Raw genomic sequence first — 13,017 nt, forward strand, 5'->3', positions numbered from 1 at the left:
ATGCACTTAAAGGTCACCATTGGAGCTTTAAATTTTTGTTGAGCTCACTAAATCAACTGCTGCTTTATTTGGTGTAGATTCGGCTGACAGAAGCTCAACAGCAGAAGACTGAGGAGAAGGATATGAAGCCAGAACAGCTGGAAAAAGTGGCTAAGTTGGAAAGCTGGCGAAAAGAGTTAAAGGTTTTGGAGGATAAAAAGGATGAACTGGAAGCATGACATCATGAATTTAATTTTAGGCTGAAGAAACTCGTAGTTTAAGTTACGGTAGCCTGCTGGAATTTTACCACTGCATCAATACACTCAACGCCAAAGATCTTGTTTAAGGGAAATGTGTGTTTATTTTGTAATTTGTGCACTAGTTAGGGGCAAAACAACATAGGATCTAATTTGTGTTAATTTTCAGGTAGTACTCCATTTTTTGAGGACATGGCTGCTGCTTGTTCTGATGTGGTCCTTGATTTCCAAAGACGTCAAAACTCTGAAGCGCTTCAATCATCTTTACATATTAAACCTCTAGATTGAGTGTTCCATCAACGTCATAACTTATTTTGCGAATGAACTTCACAAATTAATGCCTTTGGCTAAATTGATCTGTTTCCGAAAGATCCTGATTCTGTCCCAAAAATATGTGATACACTTTTCTTTTTGGTTTGGCAAAAGGGAATGATGCATTTTTCTTTTTGGATAAAATTTCACTCTTTTACTAAGAGAGGATGAAAATGCTTCACACCCGTTTGATTATTGGTAGTAACGACAATTTCAGTACTTTGTATATACGCTAGTGTCAGAACTCAAAACTATTCTTAGTATATCATGCCGGTCTAACGGTGACATTATTCGATTGAAGTAATCTCTTATTTAAATGTTTTTCCATCTCTTAAAAAGATATACCAAGAAAGATATTAAATCAATCAGATGAGCTCACAGAAAGCCTAGACATCAGGCCAACCATCAACAAACGTTGAGAACAAAATTTGAAGTTGTACATTTTAGTAGGAAATTTCACATAAAATCTGTTACATTTTTTTTTCCCTTTTGAAGAAGTATAAATCCGTTACATTGAAGAGTCAAAATAGTTCGAACACTTTCCACGCACACACATACTGAAGTCTGAATACCGAAGCTATAATATTGCCAAAATTGATGACTGTTCAAGTAATATCTTGAGACCAAGTAAAAAACACCCCCTCTGTGACTTCAGCTAGCAAGAGGTTCTAGGAGTACCAAAAGATCAACCCATACCGTGCCAACTTTATCTTGTAAAACATGTGTCATCGCAGAGGTGAGAGAATTGTCTATGAGGATTCAATATCTGACTCTTCCAATCCTTCTCTGTAGATTTCAAATTCGTCAGGAGTCCACCTACATATTAAGTTGAGCCGGAAAGTAGCCATCTTGATACCAAGCAGACGCTGCACAGTAACAAGGTAATTGCTTTCAATTCTCAAGAACTTCAACATATGCTGTTTTGATCTTTTTGCATGTTTACAAGGCACCTCCAATATGACACAAGAAATATACAGAATGGAACTATCCTCAGAAATTTGATAGGTGGAAATATAAACAAACCAGTATGCGAGCTGCCTCCGGTGACAATGCCTTCCCTTCTTCACATACAACAAAGTCAGATACAAGCTCCACAACACCTGCTCACCGTGCAACATAGGTGGATGAATCAGAGATTTTTACAGATAGCTATTGACAGATTAGACACTAAAATTACGTTAGAATCATCAATCAGCAAAAAACAAAAACAGCAGAGGAGCAGAAGATTAGTACCTTTATTCAATCGAACTGGCATCCCCTGCTTTCGTAGGAATGGCTCCATCTCATGTGTGAACTGATCAAGAGGGCCTTCTTGTAGCTCCACCTGAGAGATTGAACCAAAAATAAGAGCCCAGTATGTAACTGAAATATAAATTGTGGCAAGGTACTTGGTGAAGATACCATATGTAAATGCTCAATCAAATAAGGACCAAAAATAAGAACCCAGTAACTAACTGGAATATAAAATTGAGGCAAGGTACTTGTTGAAGACACCATAGATACATGCTGAGATCAAATTAAATAAAAATATCCCCAAATTATCTTCTAGAACCAAAAATGGATATGATAATCGATATGGCTTAATTATTATAGACTAAACAGCACATGGATAGCAAGAGGCATCAGTTGAAGCATCTTCTGAAGGAGCTCTCGAGCAAACCGCCCTTAGTATAGTAGCCAAAATGGCAATTAGCTTTATAAAAAATAAGTCGACATATAGCTAATATGGCAACAAGAGTCAGAACATACTTAGAATTGGAAACAGGTAAATATAAACGAAGCTAGCATGCAGTTGCTTCAAATTATCAGAAATAAATTCACCATCCAAAAGATAGTGGCAAAAGCTTCTTTTTTCAGTAGCAAAACCTAAAACAGAAACACTAAATCTCCACAGAAACAAATAACATCACTTAACTTCAAGCTTGAGTGTTTTTGTTATATACAAGGAGAAAAGATTATTCTTTTCTGGACCTTACTTCGCAATTAAGTAGAACAGCTTTATCATGGAATGTGCGGAGGTGAGCTGATTCTTAAATTTAAATACAAGGTTGGATAAAGAAGGATTAGAAGTTCTGTCTAGATTTGATGGACAAAATTAGCCGGTAACCTATTATTAGTGGGAGATAGCACATACCAGGTGATTTAACCAGGGTGTGAGTAATCTGGTCCGCGCACACCGCCATTAAAGTAAATAAACAACTTGAATTAACAAAAAAAGTTTTGCAATACCTTTTCTGTTGCTGCACTGCCAGTCCTTGCAAAGTCGTATTCTTCAAACTCATTAAACAACCTGACAACATTTAAAATGATGAGCCAAAAGAAAAATGGAAGAAATGGAGGGAGCAAGAATCAAACACCAGAGGTTATACTCCAGCAGAGAAAAACAGCTGGTGCTACAGGATACAGGCGTAACTTTCGCGCAAGGAATGAAGTTGCAACATAGAAGAGAAGCGGAAGAAGAAAAACCACAGACATTTGACTTGGAATTATTGGCTAGATATTTTTTGCAACAAAATGTTAAGCTGTAACCACAATCAGCATAAATAATTTGGATATAGCACAATAGACAAGGATGACAATTAACAACAAACTTATAAAGCAATTTCACTAATAGAAGTAAAGCTTTCCTTTCACCTAATCAAAAACAGAGTTATAATGTGTAGAGTTCCAGTAGCTCAAATGCATCATTAAATCTGTGAATTTACCTTTGGACCTCTTCCTTTGATAAATTAGTAAAGCAAATGCCTGAATCTCCACGTACGAGCTGTACAGACAGGATATCAATTAGAATAATTGAACAGAATAAAAAAATCAATTTGACATTTGACAGATAATAGAGAGTATGTAGGCATGCCCTACCTTAGAAATCTTATGGAGACCAGGTCTAATCTCATCGGAGACTGACCGGCCAAGTGCTACCTGCATGACTTTGTTTGATCCAAGGAAAAATCTGAAATAGAAAGAAATAATGCTTAATACACTCTCCATGCTGCTGATTAATACGAAAGACCAACAAAAATCACCCTCAAGACTTCCCAACTCAATACTAATTTCCAATCAATAATCCTCCCAAAAATGATTTGTATAAGAAAATGTAATTGTTTAATGATAACACATTCACTATATGTACACAAGGTACTCTTGACACGCTGTAATAGCCAGACCAGCCAATTCTAGGTTCAGTAAAATATAGTGTCTATATCAACGTCTTGCAAACCAGAGCAGCCAGATGTGTCGGATTTAAAATTTTAGGCACAAGGTATCCACAACGTGTAAATTCTAAACATGGACATGCAACAGTAGAGAGTACCTCCATACGACCCTAATTAACATTAGCTATTTTCTGAACTCTATAAACAAAATATAAGCTAATAGTATCCTACATTATTATTCATAACTAACCTTCCTATAATCAAAGCAAAATTGATGCCTTAACTCGAAAATGTCCCAACATGTATGCTTTTGATATTAAAATCCTTTATATCAGGATATTACAATATTTTTAAGCAACTAAGATAAAGATTAACAATTTTACATGCAAATTTGTCAAACGAAAAATAAATAAAAACTTGCCTGCTAGAGGACTTGAGCTGATCTCTAAACTCCTTGAACTTGAGATTTCTCATGTTCTCGAAACTAAAGACGTAAGCTGAACTATACTTTTCTGCACATTCTCTTATTGTATTTACTATATTTTCTTTGTGCTCCTTACCCTTCTTCTTCGTCTTCGACAAGGTCACTGCAATTAGAAACCACAACACATCAGCTTAATAATTCAGAAATTACTAAAAAAAAACATATACTACAACACCTTATCAAATGCTTCAGGAGTAGGAACGCAGCAAACAGATATTGAAAATTTCAAGGGTTGTACTATACCGACTCTATTACGCTTCGACTTCGGCATTGTTTCTTCGGTTTGTGTGGTGAAAAGCTAAAACCCTACTTCTTGTTTTCCTTTCACAAAGTATAACCTGGCCGCGCGTTTAGTTTTATGTCTTTATACGGGTTTGGTCGATACTGGGCCTTGAGCTCATAAGCCCAGTTAACTGACATGTTGGGCCAAATTGTTGGGTTTTAAGAAAAAAGAGATTTGGATTGGATAATAGAAGAGATTTGGATTGTAGGGCCCCATTCGGGAGGAAACGCTCCCTACTAAGGATTTTTCCATACCCAGGGCTCGAACCCGAGACCTCTGGTTAAGGGAAGAGCAGCTCCATCCACTGCGCCACATCCTTTGGCGGTGGAATATCCTATAAGGTTGGTCCTTATATTGGCATAACTTTGTTTGATCTCCATTCAACTTATTTTTTAGATTGTTCATAAACTTTACCGCATTAATATGACTTTGTGCTTGTCCAATTGTTTATCAAAATCTATCCGATTGAAATGACTTTGTGTTATAGGCATTCAACTTATATTATAAGTTGTTCACCAAAATCTAGACGATTGGTATAAGTTATTTGTATTGTTCAATAACGTATTCTTCAAATTTGTAATTCTAATTTCGATCAAAGCACATTAAATTTTCTTCAAATTATCTCATATTTACAACAAAGTCTTCAAATACCAATACAAATGACCCACAATCACCAATTTAGTTAAGTAATGCCAAATAAAGAGGACCCATTTTATCTTCTTCGATATTTTCTAAAGACCAACGACTGAGATCTGAAATTTTTAAAGTAAGACACTAAATAATTATTTGAACTAAAATTTTAAGCATCAATAATCAACACTCAGATCGATTTTAACAGTAATCAACCATTAACTTTCAATTTGAAGAATTGTGGTGTTCTTGATGAAGATAAACAATTGCATGGCGTAGAAAATTAAAGAAGCTTGTTTCTGTAATAAAATTAAAAATATATATATATAGATAATATTAAAATCAATTTCTCAAAGAAAAAACTAGGGCAATTATGTAATTTGGATACTATTATAGTGAACAAATCACAAATGGTGAAATCATCAAGTTTACAAACTTTTAAAACAACTATTAAAATTTTATGAACAACACATGAATAATTTTGATTTTGACTGTTAGAGACATATGACAAGATGAGAAATTATGATGACCTTTTAGTATATTGTATTTAACATTTTTCTCTTAATCTATTCTCACATAAAACGTAAAATTGTATATTACTGGTGCACTTCTATATACAAAATGGTTGTCTTATCTATTTTTTCCAAGTCCTTTTTTCCTTTCTTTCCATCAATTATATTATAATGGTATGTCAGAACGGAACCTCATTTTATGTGTGAGTTGGTGATTGAGTGACACACAGATCCAAATCTAATTTGATTATTGCCAGATGATTATTTTGCCCTCATCCCCTAGATCACCATCTTCTAAAAATAGTTTTAGTACACATACTTAAAAAGTTGGGGTTTTGACACAGTTACCCACAAAAACAAAACTATTTATCCTTGTCTACCCATTTGTTTTTCTACCCATAAACTAATTATATTTCCTACCCATAGTAGTTTTTGTGGGGAATTTTTTCTTTATTCTCCAATTCTTTTTTATTTTTATGCTTCTTTTTTTTTTCTTTTTCTTTTCTCATTTTCTTCCAATTTTTTTTTATTTTTTCTCTTTTATTCATTTATTATTACCCAAATCGTATTATTGTTATTTTTACCATAACTTATTTCACACTCAAATTCGACTCCTTCTTTATTTTTTTATTTTTATTTTTTTCTTTATTTCTTGTTCCTTATTTAATTCCACGTGATTGTCATGCAAACCTTGATCTCCTTCCCTACAAATATTAGTACATACTCTACCATTAGCAGTAACACCAACCAGTGATGGAGCAAGACAATATAATCTACAACCACTAAATCTCCATATATACTAGTTAGAATATAAATGATAATAAACTATTGAAAAATGCAATAAAATATAAGTAGCAAAAAAGACTTCTAGTACCACATGATACCAATATGGTATACATGTATACCAACGGAGTATATGATTGCTCTAAAATATTGCTACAGCTATCTGTGATTATACTACTGTACCAAAACATTAAAGGATACAATAAAAGTATGAGAAAATTACATGATCGCATTGCAAGCTAAATATTCGCAAAACAACTTGCTCATTCCATATACTAGCAGGGTATATAGTTGTATGGGTGGTTCCAACAATTGCCTATAATTATAAAAACTATTACATAATACACATAATCTATATCCATCAGCACAAAAAGTTTCCAGCACTGCAAATCACGTCATATAAACAATTTCAGAATAGAATTCACTTAAAAATGCAGCCAAAACAACCAAAAAAATGTTCAAACTACCATATGATACCAATATGGCATATAACTATACCAACATGGTATACAGTTTTACTGGTTAATATCCGGCAACTATATGACTATACTACTATTACATAACACACATGCATAAAGAGAAAAATAAAATAATAGTGTACCACATATTAATGTAATAAAGTATTTCAAGATATTGAACTATATTACTATTATTAAAAGAAAATTAAATATTGTACTAATAAATGCTGCTAATACAACCAAAAAATGATTCAACTAGCATATGATACTAATATAGTATATAGCTATACTAATAGGGTATATAGTTGGAATGAATTCTATACCAAAATGGTATATTTGTATACTATTTGAGTATACAATACAAATTCGTCTTCTTCTCTTGTTCAACTATATTTCAACCAAAACTCTAAAATCTACTACAAAATCTCCACCAAATTGACTAAAACTTTAGCTGCAACCTCCAATCAACTTTCCAAATAAACCCATATAGGATGGGATCAAGATAATTAAAAACTCAAACAAACCAAGTTATGAGTTTCAAGCTTCAAGGTCCTTCAATGGTGGATTTGAATTTTTGTACAATAAATCTCCAAAAACGAGTTTGGGTGAAGAGAAAGAAGAAGGTATTAGTGAGAAACAAGTGTGAATTGCCATTGATGATGAACCCCAGAATACTACAATAAGAGAAAATCATTTTAGAATTAAACCCCATAATAGAAATGGAAACGAATTCAAAGTGTTAACTCTAGAAAACTAATGGGTTTAGAGAAGAAGAAGAAAATAGAGGAAGAATGGAACTCCATTTACACCTCCAAACACCAACCCTCTCGTGCTGACTTCCTTCCACAATTCATATTTCGTATTGTTCTGTTTACCAGGTTTCTTCCACTTCTATTTCATTGTAACCGGGTAAATAAGATTTGTTTAGATAAAAAAAATTTGTTTAGATAAAAAGGGATTTTTCGAAGTTCACATCGACTAAAACACTAAAAAGATACAGTAGGCGTGCTTAGTGCATGCGTGCTTGTTGTAGTCTTTCCAATGTCTACCTTCCCAGCACGATAATCGTAGGTAGAGTCACCGGGTAAATAGTTTAAACTCCATGGGTAGGAGTAGTAAATAGTTTGGGCCTGGGCATTAAAGGGTAAATAGTTTAGAATTAATAGGTATAAAGTAAGATTTTCTCTAAAAAGTTACATTTGTTAATGTTTCTAAAGTATAAATATTCGTAACTGTCCCGAAGGGACGGCCCAGTTGGGTTTGGAGGGAATTGTCCACACGGGCGACGCGGGTTCGATCCCCCCTCAATGCCCTCTGGGTCTGAGCCTGTCGCACGGAGCTTGCCTAGTGTGGTTTACATCCTTTGTGTGGTTTACAGGCTATTACGCAGTGGGGGTTTTATCCAGTGCGCACAGAGTGCTCACCCGAAGGACAGAGACTGTAGCGGCTGCGGGTTTTCCTGGGGTTCCAAAAAAAGAAAAAAATTTATTCTTAACTTTCTTCAGTTCTCCACAACGAACTCTTTCTAATTCTATCTTCTCCCGCTTTCAAATTGCTTTTAAGGTTCTCAGCTATGAGTCGTGAATGGTATTGTTTGAAATTTGCCGACCAAATTTGAAATTCAAGTATTCATTAATGTTATTTTATTTATGTTTTTACTCCAATATTTTAATAACTTGTTCCAACTCTTAATATTATCTAGTGTTTTAATCCTCATGTGTTACTTTATTATTCCCCAAAAATATATTTTGTATTTGTTTAATTTGCATAATATATAGATTACTTGACAAAAATATCAAGTGTCTTTGGTGGTGGTAAGGGTAAATGTTACAAAAATTATAATTAGCCCTAGTAGTCATAGACATTAATATAACTTTCACGTTTTAGTGAAGATACCTTTTTAGTCGGTGCACGTGCTTTTAACTACGAAGCGTTACAAGAACAACATAAGTAATGTTTGATTTCAACTATAGCATCAGAAAGAGCTTTTCGCCAACAAAGGACAAATATGAGAAAACAAACACTTTTTAGCGGAGTACTAATTTAAAATATCTATTTGTTTCATATTTCATAAATTGAGAATAAAACATACCACAACATAAGTGCAAATGGATGACGAAGGACTTAAAAATATAGTATTACTTGTATTCGACCAAACTTACGAAAGAAACGGAAATAATCCAACTCCCGAATCATCTATAAAAATAATATTGATCGCATAATTATATTTTATCTTAAAACTTTTAAACATGATTAAGTTTTAAAAAAAAAAATTAATTTATGAAGTAGAAAACTCTTATTATAATTTGCAAGATGTCAAAGCACATACTTGCAAACTGTATTCAAAATCTTAAAGTAAAAAGTTATACTTAATAAATATTAAGGCTACTTTAGCATTTATTTTTTAAAATTTGTGTCCAAATCAATAATTTTGTTTGGTCATTTGTAACTTTCTTTTTTTAATTATTTAAAGTTCAAAAAGCAAAAAGGCAAACTTGCAAACCTGATGTGATCTTAATATAGATAATACCCGGACTCATCCCGTGCACTTATTTGACGTATAGTGGACATTGTCAAGTTATTATTTTAAGGAAAAATAGCATGCCCTATTCCTAATTGATGAGTTGTGTTTTAATGGTCCGGTTCCAACACGAGCTTACTCACTTGACGGGTGTACAAAATCCTATATTGATCCATTAAAGAAAAGTTAAATTAAAAAGCCAGATAAGTTGAATAAATTATTGGGATTTAAGATTAATGTTGTTCGCTTTACCAACTAGAAGATATTATACTCTCCAACTTGATAGGATTCTCTTAAATGATTTATATTTTGTTAAAAAAAATGAAAAGTAATAGTCTATTAAATTTTATATAGGTAACAAATCTCATAATTAAGAGGATATTGAGAAATTAAGAGGATATCTATCTATATAGAATAGGAGAAGCAGAAAGTTCCTGAAACACAGTTAATCCCCAGCAATAACTCTCCAATGACTACCATAACTACTGAGCAAGTTCACTCACTAATTCCCCCAAAACCACATGACACTATCAATTCCTTCCACAAAAAAGAGGAGTATGCATCGGATACTCCAAAAGACACATCAATTCTACCCCCCCCCCCCCTCTATTTCAAGGATAAACTCTTGAAACACGATAAAGCAATTATTATTACCACAGACTCACCATCTCCTATCCTACGTATGGACATGGATATTCAAGACTGCGATATGAATTCCCCACCCATGCACGACAGCAGCAAATACCCCATTACTATCCCTATATCCTTGGAAGATAGGTAGAGAATATACCACCCGTGGAGGTTCTTGCTAAATAATAAAACTTCAAGGAAAAAGAATTCCTCATCAATTATTGAAACGGAAAATTCAGGATCTATGGAGAATAAACGGAAATTTTCCTCTTATAGATCTTGAAAATGACTACTTTACCGTTAAATTACAAAAAGAGGAAAGTATGAACCAAATTCTACAAAAGGGACCATACTTTATATATGGAAATTTCCTTACAGTACAAAGATGGCAACCAAACTTTGTTGCAACGGAGGCTAAACAAAATTTCACAGCAGTATGGATAAGGCCCCATCAGCTCCCTACTGAATTTTATGATGGTTTAATACTTGAAAAAATTGGAGGAGCCATAGAAAGATTACTAAAAGTGGATGCATGCATATCATCTTCTTTACGGGGGAGACATGCCAGATTATGCATAGAACTTCCAATGGAGGAACCAGTTGTGAAGTTTATTTATATTGGAACACACAAACAACAAATTCATTACGAAGCAGATCAACACTTATGCAAACAATGTGGTAGATTGGGCATGCAACAAAAATTTGCTCTTACAAAATGGATAGTGATATTCAACCATCCGCCAGTTATATGGACCTCCTAAAGATAACAACCAAAGCATGCAGCCAGCTCAAGAAGATGGCTGGCATACAGTGCCATTCACAAGAAACAAAAAAATTTATATCATGCCTGCACCAACAGGGTAACAGCGAGGTAGCAAGAGCCAGAGTCCAGGTATTGATGTCAAGTTGTTTAACGCGGTCACAGGTAAGTACATTGTACTCAGAAATTAAAATACATTCCAAAGGACACTAATATTAGGAAAATTAATACTTCCCCTATTAATCTTTCACGAAATTCTTCTATGAACAATAGTGATGAAAATCACATTGAAACACAAAAACGCTTTTCAAATATCCACTTGGAGAGTGATAGGTTTTATATGTTCATGTCTTATGTTTTGATGCTCTAACAAACTTACTGTTAAGAACCAGATAGGGAACCTGGCCCACTTGGACTATACTGCAAAGCTTAACGGATTCCAGCTAAAGGTGAACTGCTACAACTTTAGGAGCTAGGAACCCAAACAAGGACCTGATACGCTTGTGGATTCCTCACAGCAGTACAAAGTCAATTGGACACAGCTGGAAACGAAGTGACTGTACTGTTTCTGCCGCACTGCACTGTCTCCAGCGCCCACTCATTCTCTAACCAAATAAAGTACTCACATCACTTCAAGTGATGTGATCAAGGTGTACCTACAATGAGTTTATACAAAACATCACTTGAAGGTTTCAGTTTCTCATTCAAGTCTCTCGCAAAAACTGAGAAATCAATCATCACGAGCTTGAAGAACAAAGCTGAACGCAACTACGGACCTGTTCTCAAAAGTTAGCATGTTGTTGTCCTAGTTGAGTTGTAACTTTGTGATTGTACTTATTATATCTCCTAAATTGCTTAGCTAGAAGCATTGATTAGGAATCCATTTGTAAATTCGTAAACTCCCTGAGTTTATGTTGTGACTAGGTGTAGTCATAAGCAAAATCCTTTGTAACCGTAGTGTGACAAAGTGGCTTGTGGTGAAAACATCACAAGTTAGTCAAAGCCTTTGTAACTACGATAGTTATAGAGTGGCTTGTGGTGGGTGCATCACAAGTTAGTTGAAGTCTTTGCAATAGGGTTATTATAAAGTGGCTTGTAATAGGGAGATTGCAAGTTAGTGAAGTTAAAAGCCTACAGGTGTAGGTCGTGGTTTTTTGATCCCCTTGTGCGGGATTTTTTCACGTAAAAGTCCTCTGCCTTATTTACATACTGTTATATTAGCATTCTCAGCAGAAGCTTGTAGAGGACCAGGTACTCTACTATTTGGCGGACTCATACAAATTAACAGAGAGCCAGCAAACGGTTTTTGGAAAAACTACTAACAATAATACTCACAATACCACTAATCAAGTATGCATGAACCGGTCACAGAAAACAAATTCAGTTCATGCATCCCAAATCCCACTAGAAGACAAAATTGAAACCACAAACGTTCAAAAATTAATTAAAACCATTGAAAACACAAATGCTAATGCCAACTATTCTATTAGATGTAATAATGACCCTAATACTCTTATTAACACTAATAACCAACCAATTACTATACCCGACCACTCACAACGAAACCTTCTTACAAATGTCACCGGATATGGGCCACGCGCCAACAAAATCTCATGCAAATTCCCCTATTAAGCCATGCACGCTAACCCTCTCAGAAGGCATGCAAATAGGTGCAATAATACCTACTTCCCCAACCCCTAACACATTAAAACACTACCCTCATCCCTCCCAAAATGCCAAGAATCTCTCTCAATCCCCGGAGGCGGTTCAAATTGATCCAAATTCTGAGAAATCATCGATCACTAACGATGGACAACCTTCCCCCATTTCCTCCACAACAACCAACATTTCCAGTAATCTATGCTCAACCTCCATTACCCCAGGACCATCATCCAACTTCTTGGATAGAGCTGGGTCTAATGGGGAGAGCCTTCTCTCTTCAGCTCAATATCAATGGCCAAGAGACCATAATCCTAATCCAAACTCCTCAATTCCTAGCCCAACTAGTTTTCGAGGAGCTTCATCTAGCAATGAGCAACTATTTGAATCACATTTGGGTAAACAATATAATGCAACCTCTAGCTCTTGGAATGAACAACAACTTAGTCCAAGCAATGCGAGCTCAGTGGAATCTCCCTCCCACATACCACCATAATCCATACTTACCACAAAATATGGGGTTGGATCTCCCTTTCTTCCCTCCCCATGAGATAACTGCCATCAACCCAATATTGATGCCATGGGAACCAAACCCAT

At 34.8% G+C, this 13,017-nt stretch overlaps 2 protein-coding genes across 3 annotated transcripts in view; one reads left to right on the forward strand and one right to left on the reverse strand.

Moving 5' to 3' along the window:
* LOC109243350 (partner of Y14 and mago) overlaps window positions 1–683 on the forward strand; it is a 4,241-nt gene extending 3,558 nt beyond the window's left edge. Inside the window, exons 4-5 of one of the 2 annotated variants that reach the window (XR_002070557.1) lie at window positions 78–332; window positions 406–683. Coding sequence is in view for 1 of the 2 variants with exons in the window: in XM_019410265.1 (XP_019265810.1) it covers window positions 78–218 (141 nt within the window). In the remaining variant the exon portion in view is untranslated. Of the gene's footprint in view, window positions 1–77 lie in introns of both variants that reach the window. The other variant, XM_019410265.1, reaches the window with a different exon arrangement.
* A 240-nt stretch (window positions 684–923) lies between these two features.
* LOC109243349 (mRNA turnover protein 4 homolog) lies at window positions 924–4,519 on the reverse strand. The gene is made up of 8 exons (XM_019410264.1): window positions 4,428–4,519; window positions 4,122–4,287; window positions 3,408–3,498; window positions 3,254–3,312; window positions 2,778–2,838; window positions 1,782–1,872; window positions 1,572–1,648; window positions 924–1,414 (listed from the first exon to the last, which is right to left on the reverse strand). Exons 1-8 carry the CDS (start codon window positions 4,453–4,455, stop codon window positions 1,298–1,300), a joined length of 690 nt encoding a protein of 229 aa, XP_019265809.1. The 5' UTR covers window positions 4,456–4,519; the 3' UTR covers window positions 924–1,297.
* Between the last annotated feature and the right edge of the window lie 8,498 nt (window positions 4,520–13,017).

This window comes from Nicotiana attenuata, unplaced genomic scaffold (genome assembly GCF_001879085.1).
Source record: "Nicotiana attenuata strain UT unplaced genomic scaffold, NIATTr2, whole genome shotgun sequence".
Taxonomy (NCBI): domain Eukaryota; kingdom Viridiplantae; phylum Streptophyta; class Magnoliopsida; order Solanales; family Solanaceae; genus Nicotiana; species Nicotiana attenuata.